The 25,084-nt window shown below is 32.3% G+C and overlaps 1 protein-coding gene across 1 annotated transcript; it reads right to left on the reverse strand.

Annotated features, from left to right (window-relative positions):
- Window positions 1-1,647: 1,647 nt before the first annotated feature.
- Window positions 1,648-24,550, reverse strand: LOC145066186 (kinesin-like protein KIN-14C). The gene is made up of 25 exons (XM_079013395.1): window positions 24,382-24,550; window positions 23,521-23,664; window positions 23,009-23,166; window positions 22,805-22,915; window positions 22,496-22,724; window positions 22,277-22,404; window positions 22,107-22,190; window positions 21,885-21,962; window positions 20,490-20,582; window positions 20,375-20,404; window positions 19,542-19,571; window positions 18,483-18,530; window positions 17,362-17,703; window positions 17,191-17,272; window positions 16,969-17,064; window positions 16,720-16,899; window positions 16,451-16,557; window positions 15,805-15,980; window positions 15,020-15,181; window positions 13,960-14,213; window positions 5,890-6,053; window positions 4,372-4,675; window positions 4,213-4,288; window positions 2,396-2,466; window positions 1,648-1,984 (listed from the first exon to the last, which is right to left on the reverse strand). The coding sequence occupies exons 2-25, from the start codon at window positions 23,609-23,611 to the stop codon at window positions 1,923-1,925; spliced, it is 3,156 nt and encodes a 1,051-aa protein (XP_078869521.1). The 5' UTR covers window positions 23,612-23,664; window positions 24,382-24,550; the 3' UTR covers window positions 1,648-1,922.
- Between the last annotated feature and the right edge of the window lie 534 nt (window positions 24,551-25,084).

The following is a 25,084-nucleotide window of genomic DNA, read 5'->3' on the forward strand; positions in this document are numbered from 1 at the left end:
ATGGAGTGTTCCTCTTATAAAATCGCACCTAAGAAGCAAAACTCTAGCAGATCCGAACAAACCTCAAGCTCCAACAACAAACAGATCCAAGAATAACAAATATGTCTCGCCACGTCGTGGCAATCTAATGTCCACGTCGTGGAAACCGGGTTTCTACGATTCGAGGGTTCAATATTTTGGTAGCCGAAAGATATTTTCAAAAGTGTCAAAACCGAATTTGGAGCCCGCGTTATAGATGGAGATGATTTGAAACCCTAAAGATAATTACCAAATAATAATAATAATAATAATAATAATCTATGGAATTCAAATCATTCTGGAATATTCTATATTCTATTATTTTCTAATTAATTATTTAACAAAACAAGTCTCTCTTATAAATATCTTTTAAGTTGGGTTTTATTTGTTCTAATTAGTTAATTAATTAATTAACCCAAAAGGACACTATATTTATAGTAATATCACCAGACTTGTTATGGTTATGGGCAGTAATCTCCATCATTATATATATTCTAATAACCAAAGCCAGTAGACTTTTCCATTGGCTTTGGTTAACCCTTCAACTTTGTATCCCTTTTATTTTCCACCCTTATAGTTAATGACGCTTTCCACCCCTAAACTTTGTAAAATATCACTTTATCCCATCAACTTTGAACTTTCTAAAATGCTCCTTTCATCCCCTACACTTTCCATCATCTACTTTTTAAAATGTCGATTTTACCTCATTACCTTTGAACTTTCTAAAATGTCATTTCACCTTCTTAATTTTCTAAAATTTTGTGTTTACCCCTGTAGTGTACATAATCGGATTCTCCTACAGTTGCCACTCTCGACTTTGTAAAATATCACTGGCCCCTTGGCTTTGAACTTTGTAAAATTATTTAAGTTAAAAAAATAACTAATTTATTGTGTGTTTACTTTTATGTATGTGTCGATATAAATTTGAAATGATTAACGTTTCATACTAAATTTAGAACTTGCTTTTTTATGTAGGTGTCATTATAAATTTATGTTTGTCTACTTTCAAAGTTTTTTTTTTTTTTTTTAAATTTTCATGCTTATTTTTAATTATTTAGTTTGGCGTGGCTGTGGTCCCTAACTATTGTTCTACTGCTACCAAAAAAAGTTCCGCTTCTTAAATCTATTGGGGTTCGAAAGTTGTGAGATGTCGAAATTATCTTTGTTACTTGTAATATCGAAATTTTGGATTGTATGTTTATTTTAAGAACTACTTTTGTAACAGTGCTTAGATGTCGAAGTCCTTATATTTTTTATGCTTTCATTTTTCCCTATAAATATGGGAAGGATACTTTAGAGGTTAAGAACTTTCCAAATTGTATCCATATTATCTTTTATCCTCTTGTATTCATCTGATCAAGCAATACAAAGTGCCAAACAAATTATATTTAGATTTCTTGTTCTAAATCATTTCTAACTCTGATTTTGTTTGATTACTCGCTTCAATCAGAACTACAAAATCCATTATTGTCGCCCCAATGCGCGACGGGTAAAATCCTGGTTATATGTAAAAAAAATAAAAACCATATTATATAGTTTAGATAACATGTTGCTATCATCGATAAATAAAATATATGTACATTGTTTCTATAAGTAAAACGTGTAAGTATATTGTTAAATAACTTTCAATAGAAATAAAAAAAATATTATTAATGTAACACACATGAGGAACACTTGCGAGTATACACGAGTTATATACGATGGATTTACAAAGTCAAAACTAAAAGAAGCCACATGGCACTAGAAAGCCATATTGTAGAATTTTCTTGTGTTAGGAACAAACTAGACACCTAAAATGCTAATTAAGGGAATCTTTAAAAAGATAACAAGACAAAGATCAAAAGAAAAACAAAGGGAAAGATGTGTATAATAAGTATGCAGGGTTATATTTACTATCTGTTTTATCACCATCTCTTGGATGAGCTTTTGCCGGTCAAACTGCTACCGCTTGGTGATTTGAACAGGCCTGTAAGCAAATTGATTTACTTATTTGGTGTGTATTGGATTCGGACCGATGTGAATAGGAAAAAGATTGCAATTTTTTGTTCCAATAAAAAAATGGAACAAGATGAGACAAGAACCTGCTCCCAATTTCTTGTGTGTGCAAAAGACGTTACTTCTCTACCATCCTCATCATTATAAATATCCCTAGTAAGAATGTCCGGTCCACGCAATCCCATTCCCTATAACAAAATGCGACCTCAAGGTTGCATTTTTTACACTGGGTTGGACAAGATTCGTAGGTCTATTTTCAATGATGGAATGAGAAGGGCATTCATGTCTTTTTATGTCTTTTTTGCACAGACGAGATCAAGAACCACAATCACGAGTGTATTACAAGTAAAAAGGCGAGTAATGAATAACCAAAATCAAGTACCTTTTGCAGCTTTAGGAAGGTCCTTTGATATCTTTGACAGTGGGCGAGAACTCTTGGCGCCTGATTTTGGCCTACAAACCCATTTTTTATATTAGTGTTCTAGCAAAACACAAACTTATCGATAATTTAAACATGGGGAATCTATACAAGCTATCAAGATCAAATTTAATTCATGTTAGTCAAGTAATAATAGATCATATATATAAAGATCTCGCAATGCGGAAAGACTTACTACCTCCGTCCCAATTTGATAGTCCACTTCTGACTTTTGAAGTCTTTTTTCTTCAATTTTGACCTTAAATATTTTTGCTTTTGATAGATAATACTTGATGCAAAATATATGAATGGATTATATATTAAATGTTTTTTAATTGTTATAAGTTTTATCAAGTAATATATAACAAAAATAAAAACATTTACGGTCAAAATTGAAGAAAAAAGACTTAAAAAGTCAAAAATGGACTATCAATTTGGGAGGGAGGGAGTATTACTTATCCTAATCTGTTCATTTTATTGCTTAAATTTATAAAACTACAATAACATAATTTTGAACTATTTTAGGTTTGTCTCGTTATCTTGAAGTGGTATGTGTAGTAAAAGTAAAATGTTTGAGTTGTGAGCAAAACAATAACAACATTCATTCATGACTAACATGAGTAGCGAAACATGGTACCCTCTTTTTTTGATAGAAACTAAAACTGTCGTGGAACCACCGATTCCGGAATCAAAACCGTATTTAGCGGTTTTGGTTCCGGTTCCCGTTCCTAAGGTTTTAGAACCGCCCTCCGGTTCTTTTTTTTTTTTTTTGAACTGCTACCCGTCGGAACTGGTTTTGATTACATCTTAGGAAGTGCCAAAGAATTATGATTTTAACATATATTTTGAACCCAAAAAATAAGTATAGCTAATAATAAGAACTATCTTTTGTTTTTCTAGCAATTCCTTTTCTAATATGAAATCATAATAATTGATTTTGTTTTGTCTTTTCCGTCTATTCTTTTCATTCCTTTTCTAATATGCAAATACAACTGATTCCGTTTCAAATATTTTAGGAACCGTTGAGTCTGTCAAATTTAGCTAGGGTATATATATATATATATATATATATATATATATATATATATATATATATATATATATATATATATATATATATATATATATATATATATATATAGACACACACACACACAAAAGTTCTTTTGAAAACTTAAAGATTTGCAACACGAGAACTAATCTGCTTATCATTTTTCAAAACCAAGACCACCAATATTCTTCAAATGTTGCATCTAAGAGGGATCAATGCTAAAAAAAAAAAAAAAGATTTGATGAATTTTTTTTTTTTTTTTGGAAATATGGATATATGCACATGTAAATATGCATTAATGCATATTTATGTCTTTTGTGTGTGTGTGTGTGTTTTTTTTTTTTGACATTTTCAAGTTTCGATTCTCTTAAACGATGGTATTAGAGTCCGGTTGTTATGTTGGTTTTGAAAAATATTGAAAAAAAACACAAATATATATATATATATATATATATATATATATATATATATATATATATATATATATATATGAACATTCAAATGTGCATACATGTACATTTCAAAAAAAATCGTCAAATCTTTTTTTAGCCTAGATATGGCTTAGACACACCATTTGAAGGCTAATGGTGGTCTTGGTTATAAAAAATGATGAGCACATTAGGCTTTTTCGAGTTGTCGTAAATCTTTTAGTTCTCAATATATATATATATATATATATATATATATATATATATATATATATATATATATAATGTGTGTAGAATCTTACTTGTTTGAGGTGTGGGATGATTTTGAACCTTCACTTGAGGGGCTGCTGTCAGCAGAAGCGGAGTAAATATCAAGGTCTGTTTCCGACAGAAAGACAAGTATCAGCAGCGCCAAATCGAAATCCTTAAATCTGAGGAGCATCATTCTGAAAAATTCTGACCTTCGGCGGCATGACTAATTGAGTGCCGGAAGGAGCCATCTCTTCGAGTGGTAGGGGGTTTATAGGCGGTGCCGTCCAGTGACCTACGGCTATTTTCGGATCGGTTTACCTTTGCAGCACCAACGGAAGAAGACTTTACGTTGCTGTTGCGTGGAGAAGCTCCACCTTTCGAACTCGGAGTTGGGGGAGAAGACCCGTACTTCGATGAACGTTTATCGCTGCCTGTATTTTTCTTATCTTTAACACCTTGTAGTCGCTCAATCTCCTCGTCTTTTTTTGCAATTGTGTATTTTAGAGAACTCACCTGTTTATTGAGTCAACCCAAAAACCAAATTCAGATAACAATAACGCTAATAGTATTGTAAATGATTATATTTCTTCTCTTTTATGCTTATCAAACAGAGAAAAAAAAAAAGAACAAACTATTAAGACATTTTACTTTGAAAAAATCTACCCACTTAATTAGAGCAGTAAAAACTGTTTGGTATGTGAATGATATTATGATAATGAGAAGACTGTTCAGAGTACCGTACTTAAATAGGAAGAAATAAAAACAGGATGCCATAATAAACAAAACGATGAAAGTATGTTGTTATTTCTTTCTTGTATATAGTTGTATTCATAGTTGTCAACTCGTAACTTGACTCGTGTCTCGAAATCCAAAATTTTAAATCGTGATTCGAATCGTAACTCGACTCGTAAGAGTCATGACACTATATATATATATATATATATATATATATATATATATATATATATATATTCTACATGATATAATCTTTCTTGATTATTACATATTTTAAAATGAAATTAACAGACTCACAAGTCTAATAGTTGAAAATTTACTTTTATATAAAAAAAAAATCAAAAGAAAAGAACTATAACCACTTTTTGGTGGTTAAACAAAGACCCAGTTAACTTAAAGCCCAACTTTAAGAAGGATTGTGGCCCATGCTTCACATGTAATATATTACACCCACTTAATTTTATTTGAAACCCTAGCCACTTTTCTTACCCTCTCAAATATTTCCTACCACGTGGTTTCTCTTTTCAACCTCATCTTTTCACCAAGAAATGAACTTGTTTCCACATGCTTTTCCTCCTAGCTCACATCTCTCCCAACATTTTCTCGACCAAAGTAGAATCTCAAAACTCGGACCCAACAACAAATCGGGGCACTACAACCGCTTAATAGCTCACAGGTTTTATGACTCGTCCGATTTACGAGCCAACTCGACTCGGTCCGAGTCACTACTTAAATCGGATTTTTTTTTACAAGTCAGAAGAAAAACGAGTCATGTTACGAGTTGTCTCGTTTTGGGTATCAAATGGCTCGACTCGTACGAGTTTAACAACTATGGTCGTATTGGCAAAGAATGAGCATCTAGAGAGATCAATGGATTCTTGCATTGATTTACATTGTTGTCGTCGAGCAATATACGTCCATAAATTTGAGGAGAAAAAGAAAAATTAGATATAAATGCATGAAATTTTCCATTAAACATTTGCATAAAATACCTGTTCCATTAATTCCTTGATGTTACTACCCTCTTTGCAACTCCGAGCGGGGCCCAACTCCACTCCGGAAACCCGTTCAGCAAACTTTAATGTACTCAAACTTTCACTATAGCAAGGTACTTCTGGGTTTAGCTGCACCAACATAAGTGTCTTTGCTTGACCACCTGTATCAAGGAGTACAAAAAGACTTAAAACACATAACTGCAAATGCCAGAAGTTAGGCTTTTTGACTTAATGGGAACAAAACTTAGGATAATAAATGAAAATTTTATGAATAAAGTGTTGTTTGAACAAAGACTGTTTCTTTCCGTTTTAACGGGATGATAGTAAATGACTTGTACCAATATGCTTAAAAAAATGAATTCGATTGAACATATTCAACATATTCAACAGGACAAAAACATCAAACATGATGGATAAAAATCTCAAAATATTACACCCAAAATGTGTTTTCCTTGCATACTGTCCATTGTATATGTGATGAATTTATCGTTATAACAATTTTCTTGTGTGATTGGACAATTCAATTTAATCAATAGATTCTCCACCATAGATGAGTATTGTAGTCAAGTAAAAGATGTATAGATTGCTTAGGGGCGTTGTTTCTTTTTGACTTAATAGACTTAATGGGGGCCCAAATTAATCTGTGAGTTGTATATCAAGAGCAGCAAGAGGGTACTCACATTTTATCCTAAACTTCTACAAACTTTCCCTTGTTTATTTTCCTTCCTTTTCCCTAAATTTGCCAGCATTATCTCAAATATCTTTTATACAAGACAGATATACAATGGCTGTTTGTAATCAAAATACATGCAAAATCTTACTAAGAGTTCATTATTTATAGCACATGTTAGTTATAGACTTATATCAGTACAACCCTAAAATAGGAGAGCAACATGTGTGTTATACAGTTACATTTGATGAAAACCAAAGTGTTTGATCTTCAAAGTTTCATTTTTCCAAAACTCTCAACAAGTATCTAGACTTCTCTAGAATCAATCTCTCTCCGAAATTCTTCTTGTTCTAGAAAATTATGCATCTAAAAAGGACTACTTATGGTCTTCATGTTTTATCGAAGATCACTTTTTATGATCTTACAATACCATTGAAAAAGTTGTTGAGATGAGCCAACACCATGATTAAGGTGCTTAGGACTTACTCAAGTGGGGATGCCTAATAAAATGTGTATTGTTGGCAAGCATAATTATACGTGCATAACATATATAAAGAATATTTGTGAAGCATATTCATAAAGCATTTGTAAAGTTTAACCATTATATTTCCATGTGCATTAAATAAAGATAGAAAGAAAGCTATGCAACCAGCATGAACATGAAATTTGCATCGATTGATCCATTGCATAGGGTGAAGTAGGTTGCGCTCACTTTGCGGTTAAGGTTCCAAGCCTAGTAAAGCGGTGATTATAGATTGGACCTTTCCAGCCTATAGGAAAATATGATAGGAGTAAAAACAAAATTATTGTTGTATAAATTGTTAAAGCATTTCAAATATATATTGTAAAGTAACGTTGTTTGAGATTTCAATAAAGAAATGAAGGATTCCTTGAAATATTATCTGTTATTGAGTGTTTATTTTAATTCTCAACCTTGAGAATTTCAAGAGCATTAGACATTTATTGGTGATTTAAAATTTGCACATGACTACACGACACATGCTTTGTGTTGATGATTACCAGGTCATTTTGTATAATTGTAACTTACATGTGAGCTAAGGGGCTTCGTAATTTGTACTCTAATATATGTTTGGGTATGTGTGAAGTGCATGCATGTATAAGATCGAATTAGAAGCCAGTTCGACGACAAGTCGAGGGTCTGAGAGCAACGCCCCTAGCGGGGTCCAAGGGATTATCCTAAGATGAATTTCTTGTAACCCGGTCATAGGATAGAAATATCAATTCGGAAAGTGTTTACACGATCCAATGGGTATCTAGGTCTCCACTATAAGCACTTTCAGAGGAAGCAACAAATAATTTCCCAGCAAACTTAAAACGTATTATATTTCAGGTAAAAAAACATTATAATTTATTTTTCAGAAAACAACCCCAATAGACAATGTTGGGACCACCATCAATAGCAACCACTGTTGCTAATCATGATGAGTGACCGGAAATATTTCTAGTATGCACTTTTAAAGGTCGCGATAGATAATGTTCTTTTATCTCACAACAACAAACCAGAGATTCTTGATTGAATCTGCTCACCAACTTGTTGAAAAAAAATCACCGATGCTCAAAAAATGAGAGTGGATGCTTGGACGTACTCTGATTTTTAATGTTGAAGCTATGTATTGAATAAGTTGGTGGGTGGGTTGTATAACATATATTGCAAAGCATCAACGACAAAGAAACTATTGGGGTCTTTAGAATGTAAGACGTAATGGAGTATACCATTTGGAGGCTAAGGAAAATGTAGAGGAGCACGGTCAGTCGTCAATCGTGTCAATCGTCAGAGGCCTATGAAGGCAAAGGAAAGTCCTCAAACAAGAAAGGAAGAAGAAAGGTATAAAGTATAAACATGCGTATTGCCTTTTGGTTTTCATTTTTACCTCCGTCGATCACAAAGGAGATTAGAAGTTGATGAAAGGATTTGTGATACCAAAGGGAGTTGAAGAAGACTTATCAAAGGTCACTTAGAAATCTTCTTATGAAGGCATAAGAAGATTCACAGAATGAGTGTACAAAGGTTCCTTGGTGCCATATGGTTTGGTTCGGCCAAAGTATCCACTATCACTCTTTTGTTTTATTGATTGTGAATAAAGAGAAGCTAAAATGCAATATAGACTAAAGTTTTTGGAGCATCATGTGAAGTTAACATATGTGTTATGAAAGTCAACAAGACCCTCATCACCATCCCTTTTCCTAATTTACTTACCAATACATCTATGGCACAGCCTTGTCAAGAAGGCAAACTTGCAAAATATATTCTATATGTTTGGCAAAACATCATGGCTGGTTTTAAGAACTCAACCAAAGATATGACTCTTAAATCCGTTTTTAAGCGATTGATGCTGACATGGGTTGTCTACCATATGTGGATGTAGAGGAACGACATTTTTTTAGAGATGGGAGAAAAAACACTAGAGATGTGGTTAAGGTCAATCAACAACTACTAACACATAGTGTGATGTCTGGAATACATTCCAAAACAACCTAAGCAAGTGTATGCATACATTGGGATAGCCAATCAACAACTACCAGCACACAGCACACAGTGTGATGTATAATAGTAAGTTCCGACAAATTTTCGTAAACATAGTACCATCGGACAAATAATCTCAACTTGAATTATCAATGTTGACCATGTAAAGTCAAAGGATAACATTGTGGATGCGCTTAAAAAGGCTAAGCAAAGCGTTAGTAAGTTGACTAAAGGAATGGGACTAAAGACCCTGAATGTATGAATATAAATGAGGGAAACTTAACCTAACTAACTGGAGATCCTCTGGACAATGTAACTTGAAGTTTGATAGCCTCATGCAATGAAGTGGTTACAGGAGATGTAAGATGGACCATTGTTGTTACCTGAAGAAGTTCGACTCCTCATACATCATTCTTTTATTATATGTTGATGTCATGTTGATTGTTGGATCAGACATGCAGAAAATCAACAAGTTGAAGAAGCAGTTATCTAGAGAGATCGAGATGGAGAACGTAGGGGCTACTAAGAAGATATTGGGCATAAGCATAACTAAAGGCAGAGTTGCATGTATTTTAAAACCTTTTGAAGCAAAGTTCAGAAAAGTTCTAGAGAATTCACCATGACAAATGCAAAACCCGGAAGTACACCCTTGTGAAATCAGTTGAGACTCTTAAAATAACAGTCCCTAAAGACGGAAGAAGACAAATTACAAATAAGAGATGACTAAATTTTTGATGCCTCAATCGTTGGTAGATTTTGGTAGATTGATGTATGTTAAGGTGTGCACAAGACCAAGTATTGCTCATGTAGTGGGAGTTGTGTGCTGATTATGTCTGATCCAGGGAGAGAACATTAGGAATTAGTCAAGTAGTTCTTACACTACTTGAAATTAAGGTACCTCCGAGACTACCTTATGCTTCAAAAGAAAATAAGTAGTGTTGGAAAGTTTTGTCGATGTTGATTTATGGGGTTGCATGGATTTGGGAAAGAGCACAAAAGTTTGTGTTCATAATCGGGGTTACAAAAACTGGTTGAACATTCATGTTACAAAAGAGTGTTGCTCTTTCAACTACAGAAACAAACTACATAGAAGCTAGCACAGAGCTTATATAATTGAAGAACTTCCTAACATTACTTGGAATGCAGCAGGAAGATTGTCTACTACATTGTGACAATCAGAGTACAGTTCACTTGGCAAAGAATCCAGTGTTTCATAGTCAACGAAACACATTCAAATGTGGTACCACTTTATCGAGAACTAATAAATGATGAGACTCTGAACTTGAACAAAATCCTTAGTATGAAGAAACCAACAAACATGTTTACCAATGTGGTGACTATAGAAAAATTGCAATAGTGCATGGCTTCAATTGGCCTTCCTGGTACTTGAAGAGAATGTACAGACTAAATAGATCGATTAGGGTTACAGAGTTTTAGTTTGGATGGCAGCATATTGGTTCATCAGCCTCTACGCAAGAGATTGTTGAGTTGTAGAGTGATCACCTTTTTTGACACTATAGCCGATAGGCAGACCAAGAAATAGGACAGTGCCCCAAGAATAATTATTTCGTAGGCTAGCTCTTATATCATTTTGTTCTTTAAATTCGTCATGGGCCATTTTTTGTCATCAACTCTGCTCTTGGCCTTATTGGTAATTTTAGGTCAACTTAATAGTATTTATACACTTTGAATTCATGTACCCAGTGTATAAGAAAGCTATTCGGCATAAAGCAATAATATATATATATATATATATATATATATATATATATATATATATATAAGGCTAGGTTCATGTGTTTCTTACATTTATTGTGTGCTAGAATACACCAATAGGAATTTAGTAAAATTAAATAATTATTTAATTAAATAAAGATAGATATTAAATGATTTCCATAATTATATGTATATTAAAGGATATCCATAATTATAATTCTCTTTTGAGAAATTAAATATCCTCCTACTTTTTATTCCTACAAATCATCATACCCAATGAAATAGTGACACGTGTAACATTTAATAATATTTTAAATAGTAATATGACACATGTCATCATTTAATTGGGTAGGAGGATTTGTAGGAACAAAAGTAGGAGGATATTTAATTTCTCTTCTCTTTTTTATGGAAACTAATTAAATTTGTCATTAATGTCAGCAATAACATTTTTTCAGAATGGATTCGCATCTAGGTTTTCATGTATGGGTTCGTGTTTTGTTTATGGACATACTCATTTAAAATACAACAAAGTTGCATGGAATATGAAGAACGAGAGTGTTACACTCTCGTTCTCCATGTTCTAGGCAACTTTGTTGTATTTTGAGTGAGTGGGTCATGTAACAAAATACGAACCATACATAAAAAACTAGATGCAAATTTATTCTGAAAGAAAATTATTGTTGATATTAATGTCGAATTTAGTTAGTTTCCATAAAAAAAGACTTATAATTATGGATATCATTTAATAAACATATAATTATTGAAATCATTTAATATCTGTCTTTATTAGATTAAATAATAATTTAATATTTACTAAATTCTTATTGGTGCATTCTTACACACAATAGATGTAAGAAACATTTGAACCTAACTCTCTCTCTCTCTCTCTCTCTCTCTATATATATATATATATATATATATATATATATATATATATATATATATATATCCCTCTCTCTTTCTCTCATGTTCCCTATAGACATCTAATCATCCTAATCGTGTGAACCATATAAAATAATTGTGTCTTTGTTTTCCATTTTTCATTATCACTCTATGTGAAATCGTCTATCATTTATTGAAGTTCTTAAACCCTAACAAGAATTTTTTTGTAGGTGGGTAAGTAAACGTTTATCGGGTTTATAAAGGATCCATTACCATCTATAAGAAATGAAAGTCCAAGTGGTGTACCCCACCTATGTATATCATAAGGCTATAGATATAAGTTGTAAATTTTCGGGGAATTGTGCATGTAAGTGCACTTTTCACATACATAGTTCATCATGAGGAGCTTTTCATTTTAGTAATGATAGTTAGTTGGTAGCGCCGACCCATCGAATTGACTAGCCACTAGTTGATTTGATTGACTTGTTAAGCTGACCGGCAACTGATGCTAACTAGCCGAATTGATCGCTCAACTACTACTATTGAATGATCTAGAACCTCACCCTATCCACTAGACGTTAAGCTAACCAGTAACTGATGCTAACCGGCCGAGTTGATCGCTCAGCTACTACTATTGAATGATCTAGAACATCGTCCTATACACTAGACATACTTCTTGAGCTTACCGAAGCTTATCGATTAACGTGTTGACTTGCAATTACAGTTTTAGATTAATTTCCACCCTCAAGTATCTTTTAACACTCGTTAGTTCTTAGTAGTAATGTTATTAGTTTTGATTAACGAGAACTTACTTTCTAGATTAACAATGGCAGATTAGCTTGAATTTCACCGCTATAAACTGAGATGTGCACTTATTACAACAAATATAGAAACGTGGATAACAATCATGAATTTAAGAGTGGTCCACGTTAAATAAGTATCAAAAACATGTTCCCACCCCAATGACTTTTCAAACAAAGTTTGGATCAAATTTGACATTACAAGCTGCTTAGATTGTGATATTATGAGACACGGGTGTAAGGGCATTTTAAGGGAATCGTGTCAAGCACAAACCTCAGATATTCCAGCTTAATATGATTAAGATGGAAGTTTGGCTATAGTCCTTTATTTAGAAGGAATTTCAAGCTAAGGATCTAGAAAATTGCCAATATTTTTTAGTCATTGAGGTTTCTAAACCTCGTAAAGAAATCTTCCTTTGTTAGGAAGAATAGGTTTTTGAAATCCTTCTAGAAACTGGTATGCTTAATTCTCCTGATGCCGACTCAACAAGGATTCCTATGAAAGTAAAGAAAATTTATGTATAATCATTATTTAATAATGACACATTGTACATGTATTTATACTAAAAAAATGTAATGATAATGATAACAAAGATAAGTTCCTATAAATATATAATTATTTATTAAATATATCTAAAATTAAAAAAATTATATATTAAAAATATTAATATAATTTTCTAATTATTGTAATTATATATATATATATATATATATATATATATATATATATATAATATGCTCTAAGCTTGTTGCATATACACTCAACCAAATGAATAACTTTGTGATCATATTTGTTAGCCAATCAATAAAGATAACGAGCTCAGTCAAAATGATATCATTAATGATATCATTAAGAAGCTTTTCCATCAATGAAGTGAAAAACAATTTCTATGTGTTTTATTCCTTATGGAAAATGAGATTAGTGGCAATGTATAGCAACTTAGTTGACACTATGAGCTTCCTTGGAGTAACCTTACAAAACTTTAATTCTTTGAGAAATTATTGACCCTTATAACTTCACATATTACATTAGTCATTATTGGATACTTGGCCTATGTAATTGAACTTGCTACCACATTTTGTTTCTTGCTTCCCAAGAAATCATATTGCCTTCAATCAATACACAAAACCATGAGGTCCATCATAATCCACATTTGAATAACATTAAATCTCCATGACTTTTATTCTCATACGTAAAGCCTTTCCCAAGAGCTCAGATTGATCTAAAACTCATAACATGGTTTCCCAAGAGCTCAGATTGATCTAAAACTCATAACATAATTGGGGAACCACACACAAGTGAGGTAATGGATATGCATTGTAACGAGGAAGTTACTTTCTGACAAATTAAGCCTATATGAAACAAGTTGGGCATGTATAATATTTCTGCTCCAACTTAAGGAGTGTTTAAGTTGGGGTGAACTAGGGTTGCCATGTAGAAAATATTAGAATAACAGTGAAGAAAGAAATTTAACAGCAATAATGAATGTATGAATAGAGAATTGAGATGTTACCTAGTGAGGTTTGAAGGACCTGAGTAAGCTTGCTATTTCTGAATGGAACATGAACACTTTTTGCTGACAAGGAAAAGATGACATCACCAAGGGCAGCTAAAGACTTGTTGATATGTTGTGCTTCCTTGAGTCGGTCGGCAACGACATCAGTAGGATCTACTCTTTCGCATCCCGCCAGATCTACCAAATGAAGACCAGCATTCAACGAGGCACCATCCTTCAGATCCGTTCCGTGAACATGGATCGTTACAACACTGTCATATTATACATAATTATTCATCAACCATATTCTATTTCTTTTCTACTGTATGATGGTTCTCAAACCAGATTTATTATTATTTTTCTTTTCAAAAATGGATTGATTCTCCATGATGTCAAACTTGGGCAATTCATTTACGACTTAATGGGGAAAGACTTTCTCTGTTAACTTGTTCTTCCTGCACAAACTCTATATTTAAGGCCACTACCGCAAATAGATGGAGACCAAATTTGTAACAAGTTTATGACCCTTTTTTTTTTTACTTTCAGCATTAAGTGAAAAAGAAAGACCCGCATTAAATGTTGTCCATAAACGATGCTTTAAAAGATATCTAAAAAATGATGGTAAACTTGGGGAAAAATACAAGTAAAAAATAAATGAGGGAAATTTGTAAAAAAGATACAACTTAATGGGAAAGACTTTTCTATTAAGTCATTGTATCTGGATTAAGTCGAAAGAAACACTTATATATAGCTTACTAAATTAGGTTAAAAAAAACAGACAGAACCTTAGCTAGGTCAAAGGGGCCGAGTTTTACTTCAATAAACATATGATGACATTAAACTTATGTCTAGAAGCAAGAACTAGGAATGTACTTTCATATATTTTTGTATTATTGTATCTTACTTCTATTACATCGTTGCTTTTCCAACTTTTTTTCTTATTAAGGCGTTGTACTTTAAAAAAATGTAAAAAAGTATAGCATTGTACTTAACATTGATATAATTGGGTATTTTTTTCAAAGTACAATGCTGTAATACGAAGAAATGAAAGTAGGTTGATATAATAAACAAATCAAACCTGTGTGATCGGCTGCTTCTTTCATTCATGGAAGTAGATCTTCTAGCTCGGTTTTTAAATCCAATTTCCATTAACCCCAAAACATCAGCTGGATCGCTGACCTGGCGCACATTAGCATCCGGGACAGCTAAACTGCTTTGTGTGGTTGCTAAAATCCCAAGTGTGCGCAAGTCAAGGATTAACATAAGATGCTATTTTCTTCAATTTACTAGAAAAATTATTATTTTAAATAAAGCTATAGGTCTGCAGGTGGATCCAATATGATATTGGTATCTCCAAGTTGATAGGTAAATGATAAACATTAGAACTTTGTCTTTTTATATAATGCCAGATGCAAGAAATAGCTACGTACTTACATTATTGGTTTATTATAGCATCGTGCTTACATTAACATTGTACTTTGAGTAATCCATCAAATTATAGCATTTTACTTTCTATCTTTTACTTATTTAGGTAGATTATTCAAAGTACAATGCTATAATAGAAAAAATGAAAGTAGGATGCTATATTGAAGAAATCAGTGGAAGTATGTTGCTATTTCAACATCGGGAAAAACCACCAAAAAGTACCCCCCAAGTATTTGCGTATTTTCGCCGCATAAACATGAAGCACAAATTAGACAATAAGAAAGTTAAATTTCAGAAATTATGTCAAGGGTTTGAGAGCATTCAGCTCATAATGAAAATCTAGGGGTTAGGGTTTGGTGAGTGTTTATTTATTTATTTATTTATTTTGAGGGGGGGATTTGTTAAACATGAGACAATAATATACCAATAAAAGGATATTTTTTTTGAGAAGTATCATTTGCTAGCAAGTCTCTGACTTGTTCATTATATATTTCAACCATTTGAACCCTCACGTCATACTTGTAAGTGCTTCTACTTTGAGATATTTTGAAAAGATCATTTAAAGCGCGATAAATGACTCCCCATTCTTCTGGAGATCCTTTGTCAGGCCCACTCTATGGAAAGAAACCATTCAAGAATATTTCACACATGTCTAAGAAACTAACAATATAAACATGATAATAAAAAAAAATAGTGCTACAGGCATAAAATAGCAACATACTTGTGTTTATTTGTTTATTATAACATCCCACTTGCATTTCTTTCTATTACAAGAGTGTACTTTGAATTTATTTTTTTTTCCTTCTTCTTAAGGCATTGTACTTTAAAAGATCTATCCAGTTAGAGCATTGTACTTTCAACTTTTTGCTTATTAAGACATTATACTTGGAAGATTTTTCCAAATTATAGCACTGTAAAATGATTTGTAGAAGACAATGCTATAACCGGTAGATTTTTCGAAGAGCAATGTTGTAGTAGAAAGAAATGAAAGTAAAATGCAACAGTAAACAAAAGAACGAAAATACATTGCATTCAAACCCTAAGAAATAACATCAATCATGGATATACAAAGAAAGGAGTATACCATTGTGTAGGTTTTCCCGGATCCAGTTTGACCATATGCAAATATACAGACATTGTAGCCATCTAAAACCGATTGCACCAGTTGTTGTATATCTCCATACACCTCAGCTGCCAACATCCATAGAAAAATGTTAGCAAATTCATATGTTCCCAATTGAATATATATACTCATAATAATTATGGTATTATAAAAATCATAAACTTCACTTAATAGCAGAAGTCATAAGTAAAACTTATCTCAAAAGATTGCAACTAAAAAATTGAAGTAACCTTGAGTAGCACGTGGACCATAGACCTTATTGAACTTGAAATTCCTGCGACTTTCTTTCCCTGGTTTGGAGGGATTAGCAACAATTAGCTCCCCATTTTCACCGATATAATCAATAATTGATTGTTTTTCCTTTTGACCAGGAAGAAACGGTCTTATTCGACAGTATACCCGGATATTTCCTGTTCACAAGAATCCCATCAGTGTTCCTTCACACATATCAAATATCATATCATCCTAAATAAATCAACCTTTTAGTTCTTGAATTTCATTGTTTAGCTTCTTGTTTTCATTAATGGCTGCTTGATAGCTTTCTGCTGCGTCTTGCATTACTTTAAGCTTTGTCCCTAAATAAGAGAGAAATAATCATGAGATTAACTATGCTGATACATTTACAGACCACTCCAGAGATTGATGAAATTTTTAAGACAAGAAAAAAAAAAAAAAAAAAAAAAAAAAAAAAAAAAAAAAACCTAATTGATCAAAATCCTCGGAGTAGCTCTTTTGAGTTTTTAAAATTTCCTGGCGGACTGATTGAGAAGCAAATCTTAGTTCCTGAAATATATATAACTTGGATTATATCAAAATATAAGACGCAAAAGTCTTTGTTTTAGTGACGTGACATAATAATAATAATAATATACCTTCAATGCACCAAGTTGGAATTCTGTAAATGTTTTGTAGATGTGTTCTTTTTTGTTCCACCATTGACTTTTTGACCGAGATTTAGCCTCAAGCTCTTGCACATTCTTCTTTGACTCATTCAGATGATCTTCAAACTCCTTTAATTTCTTCTCAAGATCTTGTTGAGTCTTTCTAGCACTTGCTTCTATTTGTGAGCAGTATTCTTGATGTGCTTTTCTAGCATTCTCAAGTTCTTGCTTCAAATCTGCAATTTCAGCATTTCTGCTATCCTTCTCTTTTATTATTTCTTCCACTTCGTGATCCTCAATTTTCTTTTCCATAGGCAAATTCATCTTTTCAGGCTGAAACAAAACACATAACATAAGAGGCAAAAACAGTGTAAGGGAAGCAAAAAGAATTTGTATTAATTTACACTTATACATGGTACTGTATAGTCGTGAATCACCTAGAGAGCATTTCGTTATTGGAATGAATGGATTCTGTCAAAGGAATTGGAAAGTGTCACATGTTTGGTTTGCAGAAATGGATTTATTTATAGTTAAACTATAACAAATAGTAGGCCTTTGATGTTCAGAGTCTATAAACATGTACCAATATAAAACTTTCATGCATCTAAGTGTAGAGGAAATTGCAAGAAATAACTATGTATTTTACTCTTGCTACAAAATATAGGCAATCAACTCTATCTTTTACCTATAAAGCCAATGTGTTTACAATTCTTTTCCCATACTTACCAATAATAGAAATATGTAAACTAAAATTTTTATAGTGTACTTTATTTTTTAACCATACTCATAACATACATACATACATACATACATACATTTCCTTACCCAAAACAACGGCTTCCTAATATTTATTTACAATAATAGCAACACTAATCTAAAAATAGCAAGCGTTTCATAAGTTTCACGTAACAAATTGCTATTTATGACAAAAAGTACATACGATGTTGTTATATGCAAAAAGATGTAACTACAACGCCTATTTTGGGTAAAAAGAAATGAAGTAATTTTCCCATTAAATGTACCCCATAAACAGTAAACATATTTTATATGATTTCATGCTATCCAACTTTTATGGAAATTGTAATTAGTTTGAGAAAGAGAAATGAACTCACCTGCAAAACTACGCCCTTCTTGCCACTTCCTGTTCTTGTCACATCAACCTACAACAATAACAACAATCTTTAAGCCTTAGCCCAGTTTGCCATCTTTTTCTTGTTAATTTTAGTTCAACTATATATTTTTTAACTAATACAGAAAGACCCAAACAATTTCATTTAAGTTTTAACTTTTAACAAATTACATATATGGTTGACTTTTCAAATATGGAAGGTTCACAATTAGGAATAAGCTGGTGCAAGTGCATGCAATGTGTTAAGAAGTAAGTTTGAACTTAGTGACTTTGATGTGTACTATTTATTAACTAATGACATTAAGTGTCAACAAACATAACGGGCAAGTGTGAAATAGAAGTTTTGAGGTTTGTTTATGTTTTATGTCATAACATTTTCTTTCAATCATGTAAGCCTTGCAAAACTCGCTAGGCACTACTAGAGAGGAACGGATTCGTCGGATGACCTAAGTTGTAAAGAAATTAGTTTAGGAAAACAAAATATGACCAAAATCATAGAAAAATAAGTAAATAACAAGTTCAAAAATAATATATGTTCAAGTCTTTATCACCTCGTATAGTAAGTTTTAAACATGTTCAAATGGTAGGTTGCTCCATATTCTTCTATGATACGGACTTCATCTGCTTCATATTAAAATTCATTCCTTTCTATTGAACTAGAAATTTTTCGAGGTTCATCGACTCCTATAAGCATATATAGCTTCACTAATTGCCTAAGTGGGGATTAAACGCCTATGTGTCGGGATTTTCACAACACTTTTTTTTTCCTTTGTGTTTTAAAATGCCATGGTCTTGTTTCCTATGGGATTCTTTTCTTAACTTCTTTTATTCATTCTACAAGATACATAATGCTTTCAAAAACTGGCATAGTTCATGCGTGGTAGTGTCAAGTAGAACAATAAGCTTCATCCTAGCTTAAAAAATGCAAGATCATGATCTCAACTAATATACAAAAATCGAATAGGAGGACCATATACAATTATTATGTACACAACAATCATACAAAAGCAACACAAGATAATAAAAGATATAATAAACTTACCTTTACCTGATCAAACGGGCTCATCATCATCTGTAACAATGAGAATCGAATCCAGTTATTGTGAGGGAAAGTTCAAGTGACATGACATGACATGACATGATGGCCTTCTACTAATTTTTGCATGCATTGGATTAGGATTAAGACTAATGTCAATGGGGCAAAATTTTATAAGTTTTGTTCCATTTAAAAGGTGGGACAAGGACTCGCCCTCAATCTTTCATCTACACAAAAGAGATGAATGCCCTCCACATCCTAATCATAGAAAATTACATGAATGGTCCTTGTGGTTTGGAGTAGTTTGTATAGATGGTCCCTAACTTTTTTTTAACTCGGAACATCCCTATAGTTTAGTTTTGTTTTGGATTTGTTCCCTACCAAACCTGAAATAAGTTTTGTTTTTTTGTTATTTGAGAAGTTAAATATCCTCCTACAAAATCTTCCTACTCATAAGATTATGACAAGTGTCATAATCAAAGGATAAGATGAGGAAAAAGAATTAGTGGATTACACTTGGCAATCAATGAATAGGTAGGGGGTGAAGTAGGAGGATAAAGTAAGAATCAATTTAATTTTCCTTTTTTTTTCATTGTTGGTTTTTAATTTTTAGCAATATTAGTTTGAATGGCCCACTCTACACTACAACCAGAACCACATAAGCATAATGCTCAACCAGAGAGCCCAACAGTTTCCTCTCTTTGTGGAGTCGGCCACCATCCTCAACCCATCATCTCCTTCCGACATCAAACTCATAAATTCAGCCATGGGGAGGGAGACCAATGACAAGTTGGGGAACCTGGTTTCTGAAAACACATACTACATCTAAGGAAGCTTACCTTCATTTGATCAAAGTGATTGAGCACCGCCTGTGAAAAAAAACACATATAGATAAATAAATAAATATGTATTATTTTAAAGAGCATATACATATAAATAACAGGTGCTACCTACCTGTGACTCTCCCTTGTTCCCGTTTGAAAGGGCTTCAAGGACTCTAATCCGCGACTGATATTTCTCCTCACGTGTTTTGAAAAGATTGTTTTGCTGCATGACAAAAGAATATATATATATATATATATATATATATATATATATATATATAGGGCTAAGTTATAATGTGGATGGACAATTATTGTGTGGACGTGTGCACAGTGCTATTCTATAAGAATTACTAAGAGAATAAGTTGTTTAGTAATGCGAATACGTTCAACCTTATATAAATATCATCATTTTCATGTGTTCTCACTAATTTTTATTTATTTTTGTTCTCACACATCGTTTTTCACTCACTTTCATACTGACAGAATACGACTTAATAAACATTCTGACAGAATGAAAATAATAATAAAAAGTCTATAATAACTTTATAGATGATTTATTTAGTGAAAATGTGTGTTAATAACAATAGTTATGTAAGATTGAACGTATTTATATTATCAAACAACATATTTTCTTTGTCATTCTCACAGAATAGCACTGTCCACACATCCGCACAATAGATGTCAATCCACATTTGAACCTAGCTCTCTCTCTCTCTCTCTCTCTCTCTCTCTCTCTATATATATATATATATATATATATATATATATATATATATATATATATATATATATATATATATATATATATATAACATGTGTATATATATATATATGGGAGGGTTAATGCGAAAATACAAATAATTTGCGAAAACGCGAAAACAAGAAAAAACTATGAGATTTTGCCACCTCAACCTTATATTTTGGACAATAAACCATCTAAACTTTGAACTACATGATGATAATCGATTACACATGAGAAATTATTTCATATTAGCAAAATATGAGTTTTGACATTTTTATTATAAAAACATAAATTTAAAAGTGGTCAAGAACATGGAAAAAAAATAGTTGATAAAATCGTCTTTAAATCTATATTATCATAACACAATCCAATATAAACTTATTATCATTAATTTATTGCTAATAAATTTAATTTTTATAATAATTGTGTTTGATTTTTATAAGATAAAATCTGTTTTCGCGTTTTCGCAGGATATTTATGTTTTCGCATGAACCTACTTGTGTGTGTGTGTGTGTATATATATATATATATATATATATATATATATATATATTAAGCTGTAAAAAGGGAAAACATATAGACTCCTTATAATGTTGTTTGCTTTGCTATCGCTTTTTGTATACTTAGTATACAAGGGTAAATTCGCAATTTTAGTTTCCCTTGATAAGTCGTTTCAGAGTTTGATTAGTTTATTGATCTGTTCTTAAACTCAATAACATAATTTAAAGAAATGACAAAAATTTTGATATTTTAAGTCTGAGGTACAAATTATATGACTCTTACAGTTCGTAGATGTTCAGCTTGAGTGGAAATACGCCGTTCAATCTCCTGCACGACTTTCCTCATGAGGCAAGCAACACGCTGGAATAAAAACATAAAAACATATATATATATATATATATATATATATATATATATATATTAAAAGAGAATATTAGCTTTATATTAAAAAAACATATTTCACGTTCTTTTACAGAAAGAAGAAACTTTTCTGTAACAGCATACATGAGGTATTTCACCATTCTTCCTGCTGATGCTTTCGTCTAGAATCCCATTTACCATGCTTAGAAGCGACTGTGTAGGGGCAATCTGGACAATAAAAGATTTTGAAATTATAGAAGCACGATAGTGTAAAATCTGAATTAACAAGGGACAAAAAGCATTAAGGAAATCACATCCAAACTGTTAGATTTCATCAACTCTGAGATTTTTGCTGCAGGAAGATCAGAATAGCCACCATGTTTCATCTGAAACACTTCATGAAATCTATGTCCAGCATGATGCATCATGGCAGTAGTAGCCTCTGCAGAAAAGGAAAAGGGTATCAATCATTACTCGCAACGGACAATATTACCCCTCTTAAGTCTTAACTTATAACAATGTAATATTTATACCAGACATCATAGGGCTGCGTAAAGCCCGGTGAAATCTTCGAGGAGATACATCTTCTTGGTAACTATCACTGGTTTCACTGCGCTCATCTACATGTTGATGTTTCCATCTCACAGACTCGCTTCCCCAGCTTTTTGGTGACGTGGCATTAGGACTACCTACTACTACATCCTTTGTCATGAAATGTGCTTTAAGCGTTAAAAGGCATTCCAACACTATTTTCATGGACCCCTGAACAATAAATGTAAATTAACCCCAGTAATGTCACACAAGTGTGTGTATGGTGGGGGACAAAAAATATTTATTATTACCTTCTCTAGCTCCGAGATATTAAAATGTGGTAGATTCATGTCATCCATGGCTGCAAGAAACTTTTTTACATTATCTGATTGTGCTTCTGACGAATGATGAGGATTGCCATACTAGATCAAATATATGATGACAGAAAAAAGCATAATCAAAACTTTGATCAACATTCTTCAAAATTTCATTTCAACTGAATCAGAATATTCTACCTCAATAATAGGTCCTTGTCTAAGCTTGTTCATCAGTCGACACAGAATAGTACCATCAGCTACAAAACTTCTCAACTCCTCATCTGAAGCATTCACTGGCAGATTCAAACTGGGAAGAGTGCTATTCAGCCACTCTATAACACATGTTCTCGTCTTGGCTATATATATCCGCACAAAAAACTAAAAATCACTTAAAAGAACAAAAAACAAAACCAACTTTTACTTATATGTTTTCATTCAAATGCAAAATAATTTTACTGGTATAATTAAGTAGATTTTTCAACGTACAAGGTACCCCAAAAAAAAAATTTGGGTTAATTTTCAAATCACATTGCCATAACAAGAAATGATTGTGCAATATAAACATAAAAATGTAAATACGTTGTTGTTTCTTGCATTTAGCCCAATAAAAAAGTGTGAAAGCAAGGAAGGTGATGCCAAAGCTTGAACCTGACACCTCACCTCCTTACTTGTCTGTCGGGACAAGCATTTGGGAAGTACAAAAAGTTTACCATCATTAAGTGATGTAGGCTCAAAGATATCACTGCTAGCAGATGAGTTTGAAATGTTGTATCTACCATAATCATGTGCCTCATTATCCATTATACAAGTTGTTATATACCACTTGGTTTGGGAATCTGGCAGAAAAAGAGCCCCTGTATTGAAATTAGAACACATGATCCTTAAATATCAAATAAAAAAGATAATAGACATCCAAAAAGGGGAGTTTATCAGGCTAGAAGCTTGCATAACATATTAGGAAAAACTTTTTCGTTCATTCATGAATTTATCCAATGTCTACTCATTTTTCACCTGGCTAGTCATGCAGTTCTAAGTTTCTTAATTTTATGCATTGTAGTTCGCTTTACTTTAGGAGAACAAAACTGAAGTTATTTGTACTTTCTGAAGTGCAACTCACTACTTCTAATCAAGCTTCTAAACGCATGTATCTCTATTGTAACCAATATTGTAATCCAATTGGAACCACAAGTTCCCTTAACTAACAATCATCTGAGTATAATCAACATGTTACACTTCCAAAATATGAGTGATTATGATTCATTTATGGATAAGGGGATACCATGTTTATAAAATTATGTTCAGAAAGCATCCCACCATAATGAAAGAATGTTTTGACACCAAGCAATAGGAGAGCATCCGGCCATAAACAAACAAATCTCAAAAATATACAGTTCCAATCGCTTGCACTTCAGAAAAGCATGCAAATAATGAATTGGAAAATATAAGTTTAAATAACAAACAGTGGTGGGCATCACATTTTTCTATCATATGAAGAACGAATTGGAGAAGGATTCATAACAAATACCAAATTTTGATTAAAACCCACGACGGAATAAAAATAGTGAACAAACCTGATGGAATTTGAAACAAAAAGAGAGAGACCCATCAACAATCGCGAAGCAAAAAACACAAGCAATTTTTCTCTTTTTTCTTCTGTTTGGTCTTCGATGCACCGGGTACGATTGTGAAGATCGTTGAAGTTCTAAGCGTGCACCGCGAAAGTAGGAGGACGAGTCGGAGATTGAGTTTTTTTTTTTTTTTAAATGGGTTCTTTTCAAAACTATTTGTAAAAATAAGGCTCTTTTAAACTTTTTGTAAAAAAAATACAAATTTAGCTAAATATACTAATTATTTTGTAGAAAATAGTCAAAAAAAAAATTTAATTGCAAATTTGGCCACCGAAATCGTAGCTGGGAATGGTCCATCTGCGATTTTCACATCCCATCTGCGAATATACAAGTGGCTAAAACACAGTGCCACTTGTACATTCGTAGGTGGGGTATTTTTTTTAAAAAAAAAATTATATATATATATATAGGGTTTATCAAGCTAAAATCGCAGATGGACTGTGTCCATCTGCGATTTCCTCTCTCTTTGATCTGCGATTTTATGTTTTTTTTATTATTTTAACTATGAAATCAATAGGTTTGACTATGAAATAACCTTATTATATATAAACTTTTGTAGAAAATTATTAGTTTACTTGTTATTTTTTTAGAAAATTTCTTTAAAATCTCTCTAAAAAAAATTATTGAATATTTTGTTTGTCTTATA

The sequence above is a fragment of the Lactuca serriola genome, chromosome 8, assembly GCF_051521515.1.
Source record: "Lactuca serriola cultivar US96UC23 chromosome 8, Lser_US96UC23_V15, whole genome shotgun sequence".
Classification (NCBI taxonomy): domain Eukaryota; kingdom Viridiplantae; phylum Streptophyta; class Magnoliopsida; order Asterales; family Asteraceae; genus Lactuca; species Lactuca serriola.

What these genes read in the sequence shown, in the direction of transcription:
- LOC145066186 (XM_079013395.1), bottom strand. Translation starts at nt 23,611, where the DNA reads ATGGATAATGAGGCACATGATTATGGTAGATACAACATTTCAAACTCA. An exon ending in TGAAATCTAACAGTTTGGAT is followed by an intron (nt 22,191 to 22,276) that starts GTGATTTCCTTA and finishes TTTATTGTCCAG; the next exon opens with ATTGCCCCTACACAGTCGCT. An exon ending in TGAAATTCAAGAACTAAAAG is followed by an intron (nt 16,900 to 16,968) that starts GTTGATTTATTT and finishes TCTTGTGAACAG; the next exon opens with GAAATATCCGGGTATACTGT.